Below are 25,682 nucleotides of genomic sequence, written 5' to 3'. Positions count from 1 at the left end.
TGGGAGGGGGAGTCCTTGCTAGATGCAGGAGCGGTATAGTTTTTTGACCATACAGACAGACATAGAGACAGGTCATATTATGTATTTTCCATATCAAGTAATCTCTGCTTTAAGTTGATTGGAGAATCATTTATTTGTTAGATATAAGAAGAATAAACATTTTTGTTGCACCATATCCCTGGATCTCATTGAATGTTTGGCCGTTTGGAAACATTTGAGTGTGGACTGTATGCGTACGAAACAACCCCACTTCAGGCTTGGGCAGTGGCTATGGTAAAGGGAAAAGGAAGCCACTACATTCAAGTCAAAAAACTCCGTGAAGGATTACTATCGGAAGGAAATCTCCGGTTCGGACACAAGCTGGATATTGTTCTATTTGTCATTGCATTCGGATCATAAGGACAGCTCGCTTGGAAGGACTTGAACTCCTAGAATTCGCCAGCTGTGAGAAACCACTGCGAATGAATGAGCTGCCCTGTTCAATGCGATCGATTGATCATGCATATTATGGAAGCGCAAATGTGCTTATAATTGGAATGTTTGATAAACTTGGGAATGGAATTCAAAACACAGCGCTGTGAAAACAATTAAGAAGTTTGTTTGGGAAAGTATGGGAAACACTGAGATCCTATGCACAATGTAGCCTAATCATATGTCTAATATTTGGCCTAACGTCGAAATGTAATGCATCAACGCAACGAATGGATCTAAACTTAAGGATCTAAAGATACTGCGTGTTTAAACTTCATTAAAGGGGACACAACTTATAATGGGATGAAATGTTTAAAACGCATCTAAAATGCCGAACTTGCACATGTTCAATTCAAAAGAGGTCAATATGCTGAAATGGATGACTGTGTTTTAAAGCATTAAAGGAGTTCTAAAGGGGCATTTCGTTTAACAATCAAACCAACAACTGTGTCATTGTAAATTGAGTAAACTATAAGTGAATGATGGAGGATGAAATCCCAAATAAGACTCCACTGGAGAGGGCAGAGGAGCATTTAAATTCACTCTATGCAGCCCGGAGAGGCAAACTTGGAGTGTGTACACGCAAAATGAATGAAATAAAAGTCCTTGTTGATGGAGGAAACATTGAAACTGTGAATGAGAGTCTTGAAGCATTTGATGCTGTTCTCAATGACTTTAAGAATGCTCATGAATCTGTGCTAGAGCTGGTCACAGAGGAGGAACAGGAGAGCATTAACTATTATCAACCAAGAATGAGAACTTATGAACATTTCCTGAAAGAGGTTGAAATATGGAAAAAGGCTGAAGTTGAGCCACAAACGCTCATTGAACCACACGACAGCGTTCCCAATGTGTCAAAAAATATCAAGTAAAACAAAGTATTCTAAGACTGCTTCCTCAGTGTACTCTGCACGCCTAAAAGCTGAGGCAGAACGAGCAGCTCTACTGGCTCGCCAAGCATCATTATAGGACAAGCATGCATTGGAACTGGAGAAAGCTCAACTGGAACAACAGAAAGCTCAACTGAATGTTAGGATGGAAAAGATGGCACTGGAAACAGACATAGCAGCATATAATGCCAAACTGAAGGTCCTGGAGAGTGTTGAGTCAACTTCTCAATCCCATGCTGTGGCAGCCCACTTACTAAGCCAAGAAGATGGAATGAACTCTTATTTTGAGAAACAGGAACCAGATGTCTATGAGGAACCTGAACCATCACCTGTTGAGTTTGCTGCATTAGGTGCAGTTCCAAAGACCACACTACAAAGAGTTTTACAACAACCGACCACAAAGCCATCAAAACCTATTCAGAAAACAGTCTTACTTCTCTCTTACTAGAAGACAATGTTTTTATTGTAGTCTACCCTAACAATATTACTCTATATTTTTAATACAAACCTCTGCTAGATATTCTCTTTCTGCTTCACACTTATTAAACCTTTATTATTATAAGATTAATACATTTAAATAAAATAGCACATATGGCTTGAAAATTAGTTTTTTCCCGCAGTAAGATTTCGGGAGAATTAACACTGAATGTGGACATAACTTGTAATGACGTAAGAAACCAAATTAGTGTTTCCATCAAAGAAAAAATCATTGCGGCGTAAATGTGACGTAATGAAGGAATTTCATTATGTCGCAAGGGAAAATATGATCTGCTTTTATTGACCTTGCCAGATCTGTTTCCAAATCAATGAATGTCGATTCTACTCTATGACTGCTAAAGAAACACTTGGATGAACTTTAAGGTCATTTTCTGGTAATTGTGTCATTATTATGTACCAGATGTTAAGACAACAAACCATTATAATTGGGTTATTTGCGGGATTTACTGGTCATTTCAATAGCATTGGGTCCATGTTACTGACTGAATTGAAGTTGTGGGCAGAAAGAGGCTGAAGTATTGTGAACTATTTTAACTCCCATCGAAATGTATCTTTTCCCTTAGGAATTGGCTGATGTAATGCGCAAAATCCACAAAATACATCTTAAAACCTCTTAACTTCTTGTCAATACGGGGGCGCTGTTTTCACTTTGGAAAAAATCGTGCCCAAATAAAACAGCCTCGTACTCTGTTCTAGATCATACAATATGCATATTATTATTACTATTGGATAGAAAACACTCTCAAGTTTCTAAAACTGTTTGAATTATATCTGTGAGTAAAACAGAACTCATTTTGCAGCAAACTTCCATACAGGAAGTGAAAAATCTGAAAACGAGGCTCTGTTTCAGGGCCTGCATATTCAACTGGCTTTTATTTATCGATATGCATGCACTTCATACGCCTTCCACTAGATGTCAACAGGCAGTGGAAGGTGGAATGGGGTGTCTAGCTTGATCTGAGGCCGAACAAGAGCTTTTGGAGTGACAGGTCCGGTATTTTCTTTGTCTTCGACGGCGCGCGAGGGACCTCGACATTGTCTTCTGAAAAGCGTTCGGTATACACGGCGAATATCTCCGGCTCTGATTTTATTTGATACATATGATAATAACATCATAAAGTAGGTTTTTTCAACCGAGTTTTATCAGTTTATTCAACGTTTATTGGGACTTTTGGAGTTTTCCGTTCTTTGCGCCAAGAGAGGATGGGAATGTTAGCAACCTTGGCTAGCATTGTGGCGCGAATTCGACAGAAGAAATGGACATTCTAAAACCAAACAACGATTTATTCTGGAAATAGGACTCCTTGTACAACATTCTGATGGAAGCTCAGCAAAAGTAAGACAACATTTATGATGTTATTTCGTATTTCTGTGTAATATGTTAATGTCTATTCTCCGCCGTGTTGGTGAGTACTGTCTCACCATAACCCAAGCTGTATGTTGTGGTAAAGTTATTTTTAAAAATCGAACACAGCGGTTGCATTAACCTGTCTGGCTCTGGCGTTCCGCTAGCGGAACTCCTCCCACATTCCACTGAAAAGGCAGAGCGCGAAATTCAAAATATATTTTTTAGAAATATTTAACTTTCACACATTAACAAGTCCAATACAGCAGATGAAAGATACACATCTTGTGAATCCAGTCAACATGTCCGATTTTTTAAATGTTTTACAGCGAAAACACCACATATATTTATGTTAGCTCACCACCAAATACAAAAAAGGACAGACATTTTTCACAGCACAGGTAGCATGCACAAAGCCAACCTAACTAACCAAGAACCAACCAAACTAACCAAGAAACAACTTCATCAGATGACAGTCTTATAACATGTTATACAATAAATCTATGTTTTGTTCAAAAAATGTGCATATTTGAGGTATAAATCAGTTTTACATTGCAGCTACCATCACAGCTACCGTCAGAAATAGAACCGAAGCAGCCAGAGTAATTACAGACACCAACGTCAAATACCTAAATACTCATCATAAAACATTTCTGAAAAATCGATGGTGTACAGCAAATTAAGAACCAGTGTATCTTTCATTTGCCATACAACAAGTATTTTTATGTAAAGTTTATGATGAGTTCTTTGGTCAGATTAGGTGAGTGTCCAAAATATCTCCGGTGAATCGTTGCTACGTATTCACAATGTATAACCAGGATTTGTAGCTATAAATATGCACATTTTCGAACAAAACATAAATGTATTGTATAACATGATGTTATAAGACTGTCATCTGATGAAGTTGTCCAAAGGTTAGTGATTAATTGTTTATCTTTTGCTGGTTTTTGCGAAGCTACCTTTGCGGTGAATAAATGCGTTTGTGTGTTTGGCTATTGTGGTAAGCTAATATAATTCTATATTGTGTTTTCGCTGTAAAACACTTAAAAAATCGGAAATATTGGCTGGATTCACAAGATGTTTATCTTTCATTTGCTGTACACCATGTATTTTTCATAAATGTTTTATGATGAGTATTTATGTATTTCACGTTGCTCTCTGTAATTATTCTGGCTGCTTTGGTGTTATTTTTGATGGTGGCTGCAATGTAAAACTATGATTTATACCTCAAATATGCACATTTTCGAACAAAACATAAATGTATTGTATAACATGTTATAAGACTGTCATCTGATGAAGTTGTTTCTTGGTTAGTGACTAATTATATCTCTATTTTGTCGGTTTTGTGAAAGCTACCTATGCGGTGGAAACATGGTGAAAATATGCGGTTGTGTGTTTGGCTATTGTGGTTAGCTAATAGAAATACATATTGTGTTTTCGCTGTAAAACATTTTAAAAATCGGAAATGAAGGCTGGATTAACAAGATGTTTATCTTTCATTTGCTGTATTGGACTTGTGATTTCATGAAAATGATATTATATGATATCCCTGTCCCGTTAGGCTAGGCTATGCTAGTCAGCTTTTTTTGATGAGGAGGATCCCGGATCCGGGAGGGTGATGAAGTAGAGTTTTTAAGGATCTGACCCTTTTTTTCAAAGGTTTGCCTGAAATGGCATACAAAAATCTAACTGCCTGTAGCTCAGGACCTGAAGCAAGGATATGCATATTTTTTTATACTATTTGAAAGGAAACACTTTGAAGTTTGTGGAACTGTGAAATTAATGTAGGAGAATATGTACCATCATCTTTGAAATGCAAGAGAAAGGCCATAATGTATTATTCCAGCCAAGGCGCAATTTTGATTTTTACCATTAGATGGCAGTATGTGCAAAGTGTTAGACTGATCCAATGAATCATTGTATATCGGGTATTTTTTTATATACCAAGACTGCCCAAATGTGCCTAATTGGTTTATTATTATGACATAATCAAGTTCATAATTGTTCACTCTCCTCAAACAATAGCATGGTATTTTTTCACTGTAATAGCTACTGTAAATTGGACAGTGCAGTTCGATTAACAAGAATTTAAGCTTTCTGCCCATATCAGATATGTCTATGTCCTGAGATTGTTTTTTGTTACTTACAACCTCATGCTAATCACATTAGCCTACGTTAGCTCAATCATCCCGCAGGGGGACACCGATCCCATAGAGGTTAACCGGACCGAGAAAATCCCATAAGCGTTCATAGTTTCATTGGTTAGGGTAAGTGAATTCCCCATACAAATATTGCCCCTACACTCACTTTTCGAATGACCAATCACACTACGCTTTGGTATTTTTCTGCTACCCCTGCAATATCTATGCTGATAACAGGTTTCAAACCTGCCATCCAAGCAGACGTACACATTCTATCAATATCAAATCTAATCACATTTTATTGGTCACATACACATGGTTAGCAGATGTTAATGTGAGTGTAGTGAAATGCTTGTGCTTCTAGTTCTGACAGTGCAGTAATATCTAACAAGTAATCTAACAAATTCACAACGACTACAGTTAAATCCAAGATGGCGTAGCAGTGTAGGCGCGTTTTGTTTCGTCCTCTCGTATACTTTTGTATTTTTCGTATTTTTTGTATATATATTTTTTTTTTTTCTATCTCTTTTCGATTTTTAATTCGATTATACCTTCCGGTAACCTACCTCACCCAATGTGATACGGAATCGCTATTATTTTTTAACTTTGGAACACATTCAAGAACCCCCAGTAGCTAACCAGCTAATCAGCTACAAGCTATTTAGTCATTTTTAGCCACTGCTAGCAGCTTTTACCTTCTGCACAGACACCAGCCCTGTTATTAGCCTGGATATTACTCACCAATTTACCAGCATCGGACTGTCTCTCCACAACAACGCCGGATTCCTGCCGTAATCCCTGAGCCACTACTTCTGATCCTCACAGCTAGCTTGCAGCTAGCACCACTGCCACGAAGCTAGCACCAGTTAGCAAACAAAATTCTACAATACCTCTTTCGCCATCTGGCTTGGATTCTCTGTCGACACGGCGCCCCGCCGCACCACCACGTCTGGTCTGCTGACAAATACCCCATCCGCTGTGCCCTCAACCGGCCTCCGTCTGAGCAGACCCCCTCCGTCTGAGCAGTCCACCCCCGGGCTACTAACTTTAAACGCCGCGTGCTAGCGTAGTGGCGGCTTCCCTGCTCCATCTACGGCTGCCCCCTGGACAATATGATCACTTGGCTACATAGCTGATGCCTGCTGGACTGTCCATTAATTCACGGTACTCCATTCTGTTTATTTGTGTTTTATCTGTCGGCTCTGTGTTTTAACTCAGGCTCTGTGTGTAGTTAATCCGACCCTCTCTGCCTAGTCATCGCCATTTTACCTGCTGTTGCTGTGTTAGCTGACTAGCTGCTGTTACCTCACCTGTTGTTTTAGCTATCTCTCCCAATCAAGACCTGCAATTACTTTATGCCTTACTGTATGTCTCTCTCAAATATCAATATGCCTTGTATACTGTTGTTCAGGCTAGTTATCATTGTTTTGGTTTGCAATGGAGCCCGTAGTTCCACTCCCCGTACCTCTGATACCTCCTTTGTCCCACCTCCCACACATGCGGTGACCTCACCCATTGTGACCAGCATGTCCAGAGATACAACCTCTCTTATCATCACCCAGTGCCTGGGCTTGCCTCCGCTGTACCCGTGCCCCACCATACCCCTGTCTGCACATTATGCCCAGAATCTATTCTACCACGCCCATAAATCTGCTCCTTTTATTCCTTGTCCCCAACGCTCTAGGCGACCAGTTTTGGTAGCCTTTAGCCGCACCCTCATCCTACTACTCCTCTGTTCCTCGGGTGATGTGGAGGTAAACCCAGGCCCTGCATGTCCCCAGGCACCCTCATTTGTTGACTTCTGTGATCGAAAAAGCCTTGGTCTCATGCATGTCAACATCAGAAGCCTCCTCCCTAAGTTTGTCTTACTCACCGCTTTAGCACACTCTGCCAACCCTGATGTCCTTGCCGTGTCTGAATCCTGGCTTAGGAAGGCCACCAAAAATTCTGAGATTTCCATACCCAACTATAACACTTTCCGTCAAGATAGAACCGCCAAAGGGGGAGGAGTTGCAATCTACTGCAGAGATAGCCTGCAAAGTTCTGTCATACTTTCCAGGTCTATGCCCAAACAGTTCGAACTTCTAATTTTAAAAATGAATCTCTCCAGAAATAAGTCTCTCACTGTTGCCGCCTGCTACCGACCCCCCTCAGCTCCCAGCTGTGCCCTGGACACCATCTGTGAATTGATCGCCCCCCCATCTAGCTTCAGAGTTTGTTCTGTTAGGTGACCTAAACTGGGATATGCTTAACACCCCGGCAGTCCTACAATCTAAGCTAGATGCCCTCAATCTCACACAAATCATCAAGGAACCCACCAGGTACAACCCTAAATCCGTAAACATGGGCACCCTAATAGACATTATCCTGACCAACTTGCCCTCCAAATACACCTCTGCTGTCTTCAATCAAGATCTCAGCGATCACTGCCTCATTGCCTGTATCCGCTACGGGTCCGCGGTCAAACGACCACCCCTCATCACTGTCAAACGCTCCCTAAAACACTTCTGCGAGCAGGCCTTTCTAATCGACCTGGCCCGGGTACCCTGGAAGGATATTGACCTCATCCCGTCAGTTGAGGATGCCTGGTCATTCTTTAAAAGTTACTTCCTCACCATATTAGACAAGCATGCTCCGTTCAAAAAATGCAGAACTAAGAACAGATATAGCCCTTGGTTCACTCCAGACCTGACTGCCCTCGACCAGCACAAAAACATCCTGTGGCGAACTGCAATAGCATCGAAGAGTCCCCGCGATATGCAACTGTTCAGGGAAGTCAGGAACCAATACACGCAGTCAGTCAGGAAAGCAAAGGCCAGCTTTTTCAAACAGAAATTTGCATCCTGTAGCTCTAACTCCAAAAAGTTCTGGGATACTGTAAAGTCCATGGAGAACAAGAGCACCTCCTCCCAGCTGCCCACTGCACTGAGGCTAGGTAACACGGTCACCACCGATAAATCCGTGATAATCGAAAAACTTCAACAAGCATTTCTCAACGGCTGGCCATGCCTTCCTCCTGGCGACTCCAACCTTGGCCAACAGCTCCGCCCCCCCCCCCCGCTGCTACTCGCCCAAGCCTCCCCAGCTTCTCCTTTACCCAAAACCAGATAGCAGATGTTCTGAAAGAGCTGCAAAACCTGGACCCATACAAATCAGCTGGGCTTGACAATCTGGACCCCCTATTTCTGAAACTGTCCGCCGCCATTGTCGCACCCCCTATTACCAGCCTGTTCAACCTCTCCTTTGTATCATCTGAGATCCCCAAGGATTGGAAAGCTGCCGCGGTCATCCCCCTCTTCAAAGGGGGAGACACCCTGAACCCAAACTGTTACAGACCTATATCCATCCTGCCCTGCCTATCTAAGGTCTTCGAAAGCCAAGTCAACAAACAGATCACTGACCATCTTGAATCCCACCGTACCTTCTCCGCTGTGCAATCCGGTTTCCGAGCCGGTCACGGGTGCACCTCAGCCACGCTCAAGGTACTAAACGATAACCGCCATCGATAAAAGACAGTACTGTGCAGCCGTCTTCATCGACCTGGCCAAGGCTTTCGACTCTGTCAGACAATCACCATATTCTTATCGGCAGACTCAGTAGCCTCGGTTTTTCTAATGACTGCCTTGCCTGGTTCACCAACTACTTTGCAGACAGAGTTCAGTGTGTCAAATCGGAGGGCATGTTGTCCGGTCCTCTGGCAGTCTCTATGGGGGTACCACAGGGTTCAATTCTCGGGCCGACTCTTTTCTCTGTATATATCAATGATGTTGCTCTTGCTGCGGGCGATTCCCTGATCCACCTCTACGCAGACGACACCATTCTGTATACTTCTGGCCCTTCCTTGGACACTGTGCTATCTAACCTCCAAACGAGCTTCAATGCCATACAACACTCCTTCCGTGGCCTCCAACTGCTCTTAAACGCTATTGCATGCTTTTCAACCGTTCGCTGCCCGCACCCGCACGCCCGACTAGCATCACCACCCTGGACGGTTCCGACCTAGAATATGTGGACATCTATAAGTACCTAGGTGTCTGGCTGCAAACTCTCCTTCCAGACTCATATCAAACATTTCCAATCCAAAATCAAATCTAGAGTCGGCTTTCTATTTCGCAACAAAGCCTCCTTCACTCACGCCGCCAAACTTACCCTAGTAAAACTGACTATCCTACCGATCCTTGACTTCGGCGATGTCATCTACAAAATAGCTTCCAATACTCTACTCAGCAAACTGGATGCAGTTTATCACAGTGCCATCCGTTTTGTTACTAAAGCACCTTATACGACCCACCACTGCGACCTGTATGCCCTAGTCGGCTGGCCCTCGCTACATGTTCGTCGTCAGACCCACTGGCTCCAGGTCATCTACAAGGCTATGCTAGGTAAAGTGCCGCCTTATCTCAGTTCACTGGTCACGATGGCTACACCCACCCGTAGCACGCGCTCCAGCAGGTGTATCTCACTGATCATCCCTAAAGCTAAAACCTCATTTGGCCGCCTTTCTTTCCAGTTCTCTGCTGCCTGCGACTGGAACGAATTGCAAAAATCTCTGAAGTTGGAGACTTTTATCTCCCTCAACAACTTTAAACATCTGCTATCTGAGCAGCTAACCGATCGCTGCAGCTGTACATAGTCCATCGGTATATAGCCCACCCAATTTACCTACCTCACCCCCATACTGCTTTTATTTATTTACTTTTCTGCTCTTTTGCACACCAGTATCTCTACTTGCACATGATCATCTGATGATTTATCACTCCAGTGTTAATCTGCTAAATTGTAATTATTCGATTTATTGCCTACCTCCTCATGCCTTTTGCACACATTGTATATAGATTCTCTTTTTTCTACCATGTTATTGACTTGTTTATTGTTTACTCCATGTGTAACTCTGTGTTGTTGTCTGTTCACACTGCTATGCTTTATCTTGGCCAGGTCGCAGTTGCAAATGAGAACTTGTTCTCAACTAGCCTACCTGGTTAAATAAAGGTGAAATAAAAAAATATACATAAATGTAAAGGGATGAATAAGAATATGTACAGTTGAAGTCGGAAGTTTACATACACTTAGGTTGGAGTCATTAAAACTTGTTTTTCAACCACTCCACAAATTTCTTGTTAACAAACTATAGTTTTGGCAAGTCGGTTAGAACATCTACTTTGTGCATGACACAAGTAATTTTTCCAACAGTTGTTTACAGACAGATTATTTCACTTATAATTCACTGTACCACAATTCCAGTGGGTCAGAAGTTCACATACTCTAAGTTGACTGTGCCTTTTAAACAGCTTGGAAAATTCCAGAAAATTATGTCATGACTTTAGAAGCTTCTGATTGGCTAATTGACATCATTTGAGTCAATTGGAGGTGTACCTGTGGATGTATTTCAAGGACTACCTTCAAACTCAGTGCCTCTTTGCTTGTCATCATGGGAAAATCAAAAGAAATCAGCCAAGACCTCAGAAAAAAATTTGTAGACCTCCACAAGTCTGGGTCATCCTTGGGAGCATTTTCCAAATGCCTGAAGGTACCACGTTTATCTGTACAAACAATAGTACGCAAGTATAAACACCATGGGACCACACAGCCATCATACCGCTCAGGAAGGAGACGCGTTCTCTCTCCTAGAGATTAGTGTACTTTGGTGCGAAAAGTGCAAATCAATCCCAGAACAACTGCAAAGGACCTTGTGAAGATGCTGGAGGAAACAGATACAAAAGTATTTATATCCACAGTAAAACGAGTCCTATATCAACATAATCTGAAACGCCGCTCAGCAAGGAAAAAGCCACTGCTCCAAAACTGCCATAAAAAAGTTGGTTTGCAACTGCACTTGGCGACAAAGATCATACTTTTTGGAAAAATGTCCTCCGGTCTGATGAAACGAAAATAGAACTGTTTGGCCATAATGACCATCGTTATGTTTGGAGGAAAAAGGGGGATGCTTGCAAGCCGAAGAACAACCGTGGAGCACGGGGGTGGCAGCATCATGTTGTGGGGGTGCTTTGCTGCAGGAGGGACTGGTGCACAGAACTGTTTCGATTTTTTCACATTTTGTTGTTTTGTATTTTGTAGTGTTCACGTTTATTGGCTTTAATTAAACATGATGAACACTAACCACGCTGCGCTTTGGTCCGATCCTTCGTCCACAGAAGAAAGCCGTTACAAAGGCGACCCAAAACGTTTGACCCAAGTTAAAAAATGTAAAGGCAATGCTACCAAATACTAATTGAGTGTATGTAAACTTCTGACCCACTGGGAATGTGATGAAAGAAATAAAAGCTGAAATAAATCATTCTCTCTACTATTATTCTGACATTTCACATTCTTAAAATAAAGTGGTGATCCTAACTGACCTAAGACAGGGAATTAATTGAGTTTAAATGTATTTGGCTAAGGTGTATGTAAATTTCCGACTTCAACTGTACATATAAATATATAGATGAGCCATGGCCGTACGTCATAGGCAAGATGCTGTAGATGGTATAGAATACAGTATACAGTAGATGGTATAGAATACAGTATATACATATGAGATGAGTAATGTAGGATATGTAGACATTATTAAAGTGCCGTTATTTAAAGTGATTTTATTTTATTAAATCAATTTATTAAATTGGCAAGAGATTTGAGTATGAATGTTGGCAGCAGCCACTCTATGTTAGTGATGACTGTTTAACAGTCTGATGGCCTTGCTATGTAAGCTGTTTTTCAGTCTCTCGGTCCCAGCTTTGATGCACCTGTACTGACCTCGCCTTTTGGATGATAGCGGTGTGAACAGGCAGTGGCTCGGGTGGTTGTTGTCCTTGATGATCTTTTTAGCCTTCCTGTGACATCGGGTGCTGTAGGTGTCCTGGAGGGCAGGTAGTTTGCCCCCCGGTGATGCGTTGTGCAGACCACACTACCCTCTGGAGATCCTTGCGGTTGTGGGCAGAGCAATTGCCGTACCAGGCGGTGATACAGCCCGACAGGATGCTCTCGATTGTGCATCTGTAAAATGTACTCACATACCCAAGCTGTGTTCAAATACCCATACCAATATACTATATACTACATGCTTAATGAGTATATACTTCATACTATATACTATTAGTTCATTTCAGTATACTGTAACCAAATGATAACCTTTTATTTGAGCTTTGCATGTCTACCAGAAGTTAATGCTTTTGCTATGCAGCCTCTTGCTAGCTTGTTAGCATAGCAAATTACTAGTTAGACATTTTACTACTTTGTGTGTTTTGGAAATTCTGACTGTTTAGAGCACACACTGCCCTCTCTACAGTGCTCTACACTAATATTGGCACCCTTGGTAAATATGAGCAAAACGGGCTGTTAAAAAATATACATTTGCTGTTTTTTCCTCTTGGTCTTTCATTCAAAAATCAAACCTTTAATTGAAGTAAAATGATTGAAAAAAATGTATGTGAAATAAATATTTTTCTCCGAAACATGTGTGCCACAATTATTGGCACCCCTAGAAATTCTTATGAGTAAAATCTAACTGAAGTATATTCCCATTCATATTTGTATATGTTTTTAAGTTCACCTGAGTGATTAGGAACACTTAAGTGGTAAGCTATGACATCCTGTTTCACTGGGGTATAAATATGAGGTGACACACAGGCCAAGTTCCCATAATCATCCATCACTATGGGAAAGATCCGAGAATACAGTAATGATGTGCGACAAAAGGTTGTTTAGCTGCACAAATCAGGAAATGGCTATAAGAAAATAGCTCAAAGTTTGAAAATGTCCACTATCAGGGCAATAATTAAGAAGTTTAAAGCAACTGGAGATGTTAACAATCGACCTGGAAGAAGACTATTGACCCCACGCACAGTGAGGAGGATGGTTCGAGTGGCCAAAAAATCTCCAAGAATCACAAATGGAGAATTGCAGACGTTAGTTGGGTCATGGGGTCAGAAAATCTCCAAAACTACGTCAGATGCCGTCCACATAACCACTAGTTATTTGGGAGGGTTGCCATAAAAAAGAACGTTGCTGTCATCAACAACAAACTCAAGCGCCTACAGTTTGCCAAACTTTCAATGGGACCGGGTTCTATGGTCAGATGAGACCAAAATAGAGCTTTTTGGAAACAAACACCAGAGGTGGGTTTGGCATAGACAGAAAGATAGCCATGCAGACAAGTACCTCATCCCCACTGTATTTGTATGTATTATGGATCTCCATTAGCTGCTGCCAAAGCAGCAGCTACTCTTCCTGGGGTCCAGCAAAATTAAGCCAGTTTGTGAAGTATGGTGGTGGATCTTTGATGTTCTGGGGCTGTTTTTCTTCCAAAGGCCCTGGACAACTTGTTAGGACACATGGTATCATGGATTCCATCAAGTACCAGCAGATATTAAATCAAAACCTGACTGCCTCTGCTAGGAAGCTTAAACTGGGCTGTGGTTGGATCTTCCAGCAAGACAATGATCCAAAGCACCACTCAAAATCTACACAAAAAATGGTTCACTGACCACAGAATCAAGGTTTTGCCATGGCCATTCCAGTCCCCTGACCTAAACCCCATATAAAACCTGTGGGATGAGCTGAAGAGGAGAGTCCACAAGCATGGACATCGGAATCTGAAGGATCTGGAGAGATTCTGTATGGAGGAATGGTCTCAGATCCCAATTTTTTCCACAGCTCGTTTTGCTCATATTTACCAAGGGTGTATGCCAATATATGCCAATTTAACAATTTTCTAAAGTAGTGATAACCAATTCCCTGGAGAGTAGTTATGGTATGTGTGCCTTTTAATTGGTAACAGTTTTGATACCTTGTATTAGAAACAATACTGGAACTTCTGCCAATTTATTACTGGAGAATGTGTGTTCCTTTATTCGATCACACTGTGCAGCCAGTCGGGCTGATAGGGTCCATCGTCCGTCCATAATATGAATCTCTCATCAATACACACACTCAGGAAACAAAAACAGACACACAAAACAAACAGTATTTGGTTAGGAACGTCTTCCTTTCTTGTAATTTGAAAATAGTAATTTCTTCTCCATCTAAATATTTTATAATTACTCTATGTAATTTAAATGTTGTACCGACATGGTAGTTCCTGCTATGCACATTTCCGTGTAGGGTTTTAATTTATAGCTGGTTTCCCAATCATAACCAACTGTTTTACCAGTACACTGATTAATAATTACTATTTTTATTTTTTTGTATATTTTTCGTTTTTTTAAATTTCTTCTTACCTGCAGGAATATTTTCTTATGTCTTCAGGACTTTATCCTGGAACACTTTCATCAGGACTCTGTCCTTGTATCTCTTAACATAACTCATGCATTATTTTAATGTTGTACATTTTTTATTTAACCTTTATTTAACTAGGCAAATCAGTTAAGAACAAATTCTTATTTACAATGACGGCCTAGGAACAGTGGGTTAACTGGCTTGTTCAGGGGCAGAATGACATCTAGCAACCTTTTTTGGTTACTGGCCCAACGCTCAAACCACTAGGCTACTGCCGCCCCATTATGATTGTAACCCATGGTATATTACTTCAGGACAATGTCCTGGTTTCTCTATAGTACCTCAGGATCTTATTCTGGAATCGCTTTCATCAGGACTCTGTCCTGGTATCTATAACATGCGTGACCTGTTCCTAGAACAGGACTTTCTAAAAGTTAACTTTACCCAATTGGAGGTTGTTTTTAAGAAAATCAGTCTCACCCTTAATTTATCTTATCTGTCCAAAATGACGCATCCACTCACTGACGCTCCCGGCAGGTCCGAGGTGGGTCCCTCTCTGCTCCGTTTTAGTTGGAGTGTGTGGTACCCTGAGCCACGTCTAACGGCGTCCCTGCCGCAATTTAACCTTGGTTCCCTGGGAACAATCAGCAAGCGTAGTTAGCATCCCGCCGCTGTCTACAATTTGTCGTGGAATATCTAATCAAAGGGAAGAGAGACTGCAGATTCTTTCAAACAACACTTTATCATAAGATTTGTAAAAATTGAGAATCATCTACCCACTCAACAGTGCATAGTTGAAAAGCTCAACGAACAGTGCCGGTTCCATGCTTTTATAGAGAAAATACATACAACCCCTTTCTGTATACGTGGTAATTTTCCGCGACAAGGTCCGTATGTAGCCAAAAGTAGCTGCTGCTCATGTTGGTATCTGTACTGATGATGCAAATACCATGACAGGGAGACATAGTGGAGTGGTAATGTGCGTGCAAGCAGTTGCTCCCGACAACACTTGGGTACACTGCAGCATTCACCGAGAGGCTCTTCCTGCCAAAGGAATGCCTGACAGCTTGAAAGCTGTTTTGGACACTACAGTGAAAATGGTTAACTTTGTCAAAGCAAGGCCCCTGAACTCTCGTGTATTTTCTGCACTATGCAATGATATGGGCAGCGACCATGTAACACTTTTACAACATACAGAAGTGCGCTGGTTATCAAGGGGCAAGGTATTGACACGTTTGTTTTATTGAGAGACGAGCTTAAAGTTTTTTTACTGACCATAATTTTCACTTGTCTGACCGCTTGCATGATGAAGAGTTTCTCACACGACTGGCCTATCTGGGTGATGTTTTTTCTCGCCTGAATGATCTGAATCTAGGATTACAGGGACTCTCCGCAACTATATTCATTGTGCAGGACAAAATTGAGGCTATGATTAAGAAGTTGGAGCACTTCTCTGTCTGCATTAACAAGGAGAACACACAGGTCTTTACATCATTGTATGATTTTTTTGTGTGCAAATTAACTCAAGCTTACGGACAATGTCAAATGTGATATAGTGATAAGTACCTGAGTGAGTTGGGTGCGCAATTACGCAGGTACTTTCCCGAAACGGATGACACAAACAACTGGATTCGTTATCCCTTTCATGCACTGCCTCCAGTCCACTTACCGATATCTGAACAAGAGAGCCTCATCGAAATTGCAACAAGCGGTTCTGTGAAAATTGTATTTAATCAGAAGTCACTGCCAGATTTCTGGATTGGGCTGCGCTCAGAGTATCCTGACTTGACAAATCACGAGGTTAAGACACTGATGCCCTTTGCAACCACATACCTATGTGAGACTGGATTCTCGGCCCTCACTAGCATGAAAACTAAATACAGGCACAGACTGTGTGTGGAAAATGATTTAAGACTGAGACTCTCTCCAATACAACCCAACATTGCAGAGTTATGTACATCCTTTCAAACACACCCTTCTCATTAACCTGTGGTGAGTTATTCACCATTTTCGATGAACAAATAAGGTTTTATATGTAAGATGGTTAAATAAATAGCAAAATGATTGATTATTATTATTGGTGCCCTGGTCCTATAAGGGCTCTTTGTCACTTCTCACGAGCCTTGTTGTGACAAAAACTCACAGTAATTATTTTGTTAAATAAATGTACCGTGTGTGTGTGTGTGTGTGTGTGTGTGTGTGTGTGTGTGTGTGTGTGTGTGTGTGTGTGTGTGTGTGTCAGGCTTACAATGATGGTAAAAAACAACATTGTAGAGTGCGCTGACCCTGGTGCTAGAGGGGGTACGCAGCTAGAGGTTGAATGCTTGAAGGGGTACGGGACTATAGAAAGTTTGGGAACCACTGTTATAGAGAATAGGGTTGTATTTATTTTAATGTTACTCAGAGAGAATCTCAAGCTATGGTAATGTTATAGAGAATAGGGTTGTATTTATTCTAATATTACTCAGAGAGAATCTCAAACTATGGTAATGTTATAGAGAATAGGGTTGTATTTATTTTAATGTTACTCAGAGAATCTCAAGCTATGGTAATGTTATAGAGAATAGTGCAAGACATCTAGGGACTTTAAGGTGTTTCAGGAGATGTGCATAACTCTACATAAATGAAAGAGATACAGAGGGGAAGGAGGGAGAGAGGGATAAAAGTATTCATCAGGGGATGGAGGGGGCATAAAACGGAGCGGGGCAGTGAAAGAGTGTGTGAGCTGACATGAATAGAACAAAGGCTGTGTGATTCCTGCTGCGAGCAGGAACTCACCTGGAACTAACTACCGTTTAGGGGCATTCACTGGAACGTTGTGTGTGGGGGTACGCTGAGTTTGAGAGAGCTCAGAGACTTATTTACAGAATAAAGAAGAGGGATTTCTGCTCTTTTTGTCTCTCTGTATCTGTCTCACCTCCCCTGCACCATCCTCTCTCTCCCCCGCCCCCCTCCTCCCTCTTCCCCGCCCCCTTCTCTCTCTCTCCCCCGTCCCCCTCCTCTCTCTCCCTCTAGAAGTGTCGGTTGATAGAGACTTCTGATCAGGAGCTGACTGACTTCACTAAATGTCTGACCATCATGGTGGAGGAGATCAAGAGACAACAACTTCAGGTAATCTTCCTCCCTTCTGTCCTCCCCCTCTTCCCTCTCCCTCTTTCCTCTCCCTCTTTCCTCTCCCTCTTTCCTCTCCCTCTTTCCTCCCCTCCGTCCTCCCCTCCGCTCCGTCCTCCGCTCCGTCCTCCCCTCTGTCCTCCCCTCTGTCCTCCCCTCTGTCCTCCCCTCCGTCCTCCCCTCTGTCCTCCCCTCTGTCCTCCCCCTCCTTCCTCCCCTCTTCCTCCCCTCCGTCCTCTCCTCCGTTTTCTCCTCTGTCCTCCGCTCCGTCCTCCCCTCTTCCTCCCCTCTTCCTCCCCTCTGTCCTCCCCTCCGTCCTCCGCTCCTTCCTCCCCTCTGTCCTCCCCTCCGTCCTCCGCTCCTTCCTCCCCTCTGTCCTCCCCTCCGTCCTCCGCTCCTTCCTCCGCTCATTCCTCCCCTCTGTCCTCCCCTCTGTCCTCCCCTCTGTCCTCCCCTCTGTCCTCCCCTCTGTCTTCCCCTCCGTCCTCCCCCTCTGTCCTCCCCTCTGTCCTCCCCCTCTGTCTTCCCACTCTTCCTCCGCCTCTTGCTCACCTGTCAGAGAGGGTGTGTGTGTGTTTGTCTCTCAACTGTCAGAGAGGATGTGTGTTTATCTGGGTGTTATTCACCTTAAGACCCTCACTGCACACATGGACCCTTCATTCTTATTGCACACTTTTACATACACACACACACACACGCACACACCTGATTAACTGTCAGTCAGTGAACCAGTGTCCTCAAACAGTCTGTCTAGTCAATCAGTGAGACAGACTTAGACTCTGAGCTTTGTGCTAAAACAACCATTTGAACCTTGTGTTTGTTTTTTGGAGTAATGTCTAACCTCCGTATACACATAACCTGTAGCAGTGTTGAAAGTATGACTACAATGAAAAAGACAAACAGTGTACAGTCATGGCCAGAAGTTTTGAGAATGACACAAATATGAATTTCCACAAAGTTTGCTGCTTCAGTGTCTTTAGATATTTTTGTCAGATGTTACTATGGAATACTGAAGTATAATTACAAGCATTTCATAAGTGTCAAAGGCTTTTATTGACAATTACATGAAGTTGATGCAAAGAGTCAATATTTGAAGTGTTGACCCTTCTTTTTTAAGACCTCTGCAATCCGCCCTGGCATGCTGTCAATTAACTTCTGTGCCACATCCTGACTGATGGCAGCCCATTCTTGCATAATCAATGCTTGGAGTTTTCCCGAATTTGTGGGTTTTTGTTTGTCCACCCGCCTCTTGAGGATGGACCACAAGTTCTCAATGGAATTAAGGTCTGGGGAGTTTCCTGGCCATGGACCCAAAATATTGATGTTTTGTTCCCCGAGCCACTTAGTTATCACTTTTGCCTTATGGCAAGGTGCTCCATCGTGCTGGAAAAGGCATTGTTCGTCACCAAACTGTTCCTGGATGGTTGGGAGAAGTTGCTCTCGGAGGATGTGTTGGTACTATTCTTTATTCATTGCTGTGTTCTTAGGCAAAATTGTGAGTGAGCCCACTCCCTTGGCTGAGAAGCAACCCCACACATGAATGGTCTCAGGGTGCTTTACTGTTGGCATGACACAGGACTGATGGTAGCGCTCACCTTGTCTTCTCCGGACAAGCTTTTTTCCGGATGCCCCATACAATCGGAAAGGGGATTCATCAGAGAAAATGACTTTACCCCAGTCCTCAGCAGTCCAATGCGTGCAGATGCACTCACACCTGCCTGCTGCCATTCCTGAGCAAGCTCTGTACTGGTGGTGCCCCGATCCCGCAGCTGAATCAACTTTAGGAGACGGTCCTGGCGCTTGCTGGACATTCTTGGGCACCCTGAAGCCTTCTTCACAACAATTGATTCACTCTCCTTGAAGTTCTTGATGATCCGATAAATTGTTGATTTAGGTGCAATCTTACTGGCAGCAATATCCTTGCCTGTGAAGCCCTTTTTGTGCAAAGCAATGATGATGGCACGTGTTTCCTTGCAGGTAACCATGGCTAACAGAGGAAGAACAATGATTCCAAGCACCACCCTCCTTTTGAAGCTTCTAGTCTGTTATTCGAACTCAATCAGCATGACAGGGTGATCTCCAGCCTTGTCCTCGTCAACACTCACACCTGTGTTAACGAGAGACTGACATGATGTCAGCTGGTTCTTTTGTGGCAGGGCTGAAATGCAGTGGAAATGTTTTTGGGGGATTCAGTTAATTTGCATGGCAAATAGGGACTTTGCAATTAATTGCAATTAATCTGATCACTCTTCATAACTTTCTGGAGGATATGCAAATTGCCATCATACAAACTGAAGCAGCATACTTTGTGAAAATTAATATTTGTGTCATTCTCAAAACTTTTGGCCACGGCTATAGTGAGTAACAACGATGTACTGTAACAGTCCACGTCTGGCGTGTTTCCAGCCAGCCAGATTTCTGGGAATTAGACTAATTGATGGATCCTCATTAGATTTATCTCCCTGACAGTTATCATCAAAATGATCACATTATAACATTTTCAAGGCTGGAGTATAATCAGCAACAGAATGATTATTTTGATTATGTTATCTCTCAATAATAAGAGAACAGGCGCTGTCTGCAGATTTGTGGGGGCTAAAGTAGAAAGTGCTGCGTAACGGTATTTCAGTAGCCTGGTCCCAGATCTGTACTTCAATAACAGGAGGTGGGTGACACCTTAATTGGTGAGGACGGGCTCGTGGTAATGGCTGGAGCGGCGTTGGTGGAATGGTGTCACATGGTTTCTATGTGTTTGATGCCATTCTATTCACTCCGTTCCAGCCATTATTATGAGCTGTCCTCCCCTCAGCAGCCTCCACTGACTTCAACAATTAGGGCCGGGACGATACCAGTATCGCAATACTCGTTAGTATCGTGGCAAGGATAAAAAACACTAATCGGATTTAACTTCTGTAGGAAAGCAGCACTAATGTTGGAAACAAACATCATTATGAGCTCAACCAAGGTCACATGTATTTATTTTCCACAACACACTATTTACATACGGCAGGTTATTAAACGACCAAAGAGTTTGGTATGCTTTGTACTTGTATTGTCACAGCCCTGATGACAACAGTCATATACAGTTGAAGTCGAAAGTTTACATACACTTAGGTTGGAGTCATTAAAACTTGTTTTTCAACCACTCCACAAATTTCTTGTTAGCAAACTTTAGTTTTGACAAGTTGGTTAGGACATCTACTTTGTGCATGACACAAGTACCTTTTCCAACAATTGATACTTATAATTCACTGTATCACAATTCCAGTGGGTCAGAAGTTTACATACACTAAGTTGACTGTGCCTTTAACCTCTAACACCTCCCAAACCCGGATCCGGGATCCCCCCCATCACAAAAGCTGACTAGCATAGCCTAGCCTAAAGCCACAGGGATATCATATAATAAAATGTTCATGAAATCACAAGTCCAAGACACCAAATGAAAGATACACATCTTGTGAATAAAGCCATCATTTCTGATTTTTAAAATGTTTTACAGGGAAGACACAATATGTAAATCTATTAGCTAACCACGTTAGCAAAAGACACCACTTTTCTTACTCCACCATTTTTTTACTCCATCAGTAGCTATCACAAATTCGGCCAAATAAAGATATAAATAGCCACTAACCAAGAAACAACCTCATCAGATGACAGTCTGATAACATATTTATTGTATAGCATATGTTTTGTTAGAAAAATTTGCATATTTCAGGTATAAATCATAGTTTACCATTGCAGCCACCATGACAACTCTCACCAAAGCGACTAGAATAACTACAGAGACCATCGTGTATTAGCTAATTACTCATCATAAAACATTTCTTAAAAATACACAGCGTGCAGCAGATGAAAGACACAGATCTTGTGAATCCAGATAATATTTCAGATTTTCTAAGTGTTTTACAGCGAAAACACAATATAGCGTTATATTAACTTACCACAATAGCAAACATCACAACTGCATTGATTCAAGGCAAAAATAGCAATAACGTATAAACCACCAAAATGTATTAATTTTTTCACTAACCTTCTCAGAATTCTTCAGATGACAGTCCTATAACATCATATTACACAATGCATATAGAGTTTGTTCGAGAATGTGCATATTTAGCGCCACAAATCATGTTATACAATGAGAAAAGTAGCAAAGCTTCCCAGAAAATGTCAGGATAAATCTTTGAAGAGGCACCTATTCTAATCAGTAACTATTCCAAAACTTGACTAAAAAATACAGGTTGGACAGCAATTGAAAGACAAATTAGTTCTTAATGCAATCGCTGGATTACATTTTTAAAATTAACGTTACTTCAAAATGACAGCGTGCGATAAAGCAAGGCTACACTGCAAGTAATGGCGTCTTATGCATTTTACTTTTTTCAACAGAACAATGAATTATCAGCATAAATAGTTCTTACTTTTCGATGAACTCTCATCAGAATCTTGGGATAGGTGTCCTTTGTCCAAAAGAATCGTTGCTAGGTTGGAGAACGTCGTCTTCCACGTTGCAATTAGCAGTAAACAATGGCATGCGAGAGAGAGATACCCAACTTCCTACAGCGCCAAGAAAATAAATACCCGAAAATCGCAATATACTGACATAAACTGATATAATTCGGTTCAAAATAACAAGATTATGATGTCTTTAAAGCATATATCGAATAAAAACACAGCCGGAAATGTCTAAGATCTATAACCGATGTTTCCAGAAGAACGTGCCAAGGTCCTCAGTGCGTCAGAGCGAAGGGGAAAAGAACGATACACCTCGTTTCCAATCAATTTATAGACTTTCAGCTCTGCCTAGAGACTCCATTTCAAGACCCTCTATTCGCTGACACCCAGAGGAAGGCGTATGCAGTGCATCTCAACCAATAGAGGACAGGCAATTTAATAAACTGTTCTGGGAACAGCGAGCAGATTTCAGCATTTTCAAATCCTCATAGGAAAAATGCTCTAAGTCCAGTTCTGTTTCACCCACAGACATAATTCAAACGGTTTTAGAAACTAGAGAGTGTTTTCTATCCAATAGTAATAATAATATGCATATTGTACGAGCAAGAATTGAGTACGAGGCAGTTTAATTTGGGAACGACTTTGTACTATGTCGAAATGGCACCCCCTAGTGGCAAGAAGTTTTAAACAGCTTGGAAAATTTCTGAAAATTATGTTTTGGCTTTAGAAGCTTCTGATAGGCTAATTGACATAATTTGAGTAAATTGGCGGTGTACCTGTGGATGTATTTCAAGGCCTACCTTCAAACCTAGTGCCTCTTTGCCTGAAATCATAGGAAAATCAAAAGAAATCAGCCAAGACCTCAGGAAAAAAATTGTAGACCTCCAGAAGTCTCGTTCATCCTTGGGAGCAATTTCCAAATGCCTGAAGGTACCACGTTCATATGTACAAACAACAGTACGCAAATATAAACACCATAGGACCACGCAGCCGCCATACCGCTCAGGATGGAGACGCATTCTGTATCCTAGAGATGAACGTACTTTGGTGCGAAAAGTGCAAATCAATCCCAGAACAACAGCAAAGGACCTTGTGAAGATACTGGAGGAAACAGGTACAAACGTATCTATATCCACAGAATATAGATACCTATAGAGTCCTATAATCGACATAACCTGAAAGGCCACTGAGCAAGAAAGAAGCCACTGCTCCAAAACCACCATAAAAAGTCAGACTACGGTTTGCAACTGCACATGGGGACAAAGATCATACTTTTTGGAGAAGTGTCCTCTGGACTGATGAAACAAAGATAGAACTGTTTGGCCATAATGACCATCGTTATGTTTGGAGGAAAAAGGGGGAGGCTTGCAAGCCGAAGAACACCATCCCAACCATGAAGCACGTGGGTGGCAGCATCATGTTGTGGGGGTGCTTAGCTGCAGGAGGGACTGGGGCACTTCACAAAATTGATGGCATCATGAGGAACAAAAATTATGTGGATATATTGAAGCAACATCTCAAAACATCAGTGAGGAAGTTAAAGCTTGGTCGCAAATGGGTCTTCCAAATAGACAATGACCCCAAGCATACTTCCAAAGTTGTGGCAAAATGTCTTAATTCTTATGGCTGCAATCCCGTTAACAGGATGATATGACAACAGCCAGTGAAAGTGCAGGGCGCCAAATTCAAACAACAGATATCTCATAATTAAAATTCCTCAAACATACATGTATCTTATACCATTTTAAAGGTGATCTTGTTGTTAATCCCACCAAAGTGTTCAATTTCAAATAGGCTTTACAGCGAAAGCACCACAAACGATTATGTTAGGTCACCGCAAAATCACAGAAAAACACAGTCATTTTTCCAGCCAAAGACAGGAGTCACAAAAAGCAGAAATAGAGATAAAATTAATCACTAACCTTTGATGATCTTCATCAGATGACACTCATAGGCCTTCATGTTACACAATACATATATGTTTTGTTCGATAAAGCTCATATTTATATCCAAAAACCTCCGTTTACATTGGCGCCATGTTCAGAAATGCCTCCAAAATATCCGGAGAAATTGCAGAGAGCCACGTCAAATAACATAAATACTCATCATAAACTTTGATGAAAGATACATATTTTACATAGATTAAAGATACACTTGTTCTTAATGCAACCGCTGTGTCAGATTTCAAAAAGCTTTACGGCAAAAGCACAATATTCAATAATCTGAGAACAGCGTTCAGCCACAAAAGGAAGCCATACAGTTACCCGCCAAATTGTGCAGTCAACAAAACCCATAAAAAGCATTATAAATCTTCACTTACCTTTGCTGATCTTCGTCGGAATGCACTCCCAGGACTCCCACTTCCACAAGAAATGTTCGTTTTGTTCGGTAACGTCCATCATTTATGTCCAAATAGCTATTTTTGTTAGCGTGTTTGGTAAACAAATCCAAAGTCAGAAAGCGCGTTCACTAAAAGCTGACGAAATGTCAAAAAGTTCCGTAACAGTCAGTAGAAACATGTCAAACGATGTATTGAATCAATCTTTAGAATGTTTTTAACATAAATCTTCAGTAACGTTCCAACCGGAGAATTACATTGACTTCAGATGTGCGATGGAACAGAGCTCCCTCTCATGTGAACGCGCATGGTCAGAGCATGGCCAGGTCATGGTAGACCTGACTATTTCCTGTCTCCTTCGGCCCCACTACACAGTAGAGGCATCATACAAGGTTCTACAGACTGTTGACATCTAGTGGAAGCCGTAGGAAGTGCAAACTCATCCATATCCCACTGTGTGTTCTGTAGGGGCTGTGTTGAAAATCGACCAACCTCAGAATTCCCACTTCCTGTTTGAATTTTTTCTCAGGTTTTTGCCTGCCATATGAGTTCTGTTATACTCACAGACATCATTCAAACAGTTTTAGAAACTTCAGAGTGTTTTCTATCCAATACGAATAACAATATGCATATATTAGCAACTGGGACTGAGGAGCAGGCAGTTTACTATGGGCACCTCTGTGCACCTTTCATCCAAGCTACTCAATACTGCCCCTGCAGCCGTAAGAAGTTAAGGACAACAAAGTCAAGGTATTGGAGTGGCCATCACAAAGCCCTGACCTCAATCCGATAGAAAATTTGTGGACAGAACTGAAAAAGCGTGTGTGAGCAAGGAGGCCTACAAACCTGACTCAGTTACACCAGCTCTGTCAAGAGGAATGGGCCAAAATTCACCCAACTTATTGTGGGAAGCTTGTGGAAGGCTACCCGAAACGTTTGACTCAAGTTAAACAATTTAAAGGCAATGCTAGCAAATACTAATTGAGTGTATGTAAACTTCTGACCCACTGGGAATGTGATGAAAGAAATAAAAGCTGAAATAAATCATTCTCTGTACTGTTATTCTGACATTTCACATTCTTAAAATAAAGTGGTGATCCTAACTGACCTAAGACAGGGAATTTTTACTCTGATTAAATGTCAGGAATTGTGAAAAACTGAGTTTAAATGTATTTGGCTAAGGTGTATGTAAACTTCTGACTTCAACTGTACTTATATTGTCACAG

At 41.7% G+C, this 25,682-nt stretch overlaps 1 protein-coding gene across 2 annotated transcripts in view; it reads left to right on the top strand.

Moving 5' to 3' along the window:
* The window catches only part of tpk1 (thiamin pyrophosphokinase 1), a 78,240-nt gene that overhangs the window by 18,067 nt on the left and 34,491 nt on the right, over positions 1-25,682 (top strand). For both annotated transcript variants that reach the window (XM_038972790.1, XM_038972791.1), the window contains exon 6: positions 17,571-17,666. In XM_038972790.1, the coding sequence (XP_038828718.1) occupies positions 17,571-17,666 (96 nt within the window). The remainder of the gene's footprint in view (positions 1-17,570; positions 17,667-25,682) is intronic.

This window comes from Salvelinus namaycush, chromosome 33 (assembly GCF_016432855.1).
Source record: "Salvelinus namaycush isolate Seneca chromosome 33, SaNama_1.0, whole genome shotgun sequence".
Lineage (NCBI taxonomy): Eukaryota > Metazoa > Chordata > Actinopteri > Salmoniformes > Salmonidae > Salvelinus > Salvelinus namaycush.
The sequence above is the reverse complement of the archived record's forward strand: the minus strand, read 5'-3'. Positions and strand labels throughout refer to the sequence as shown.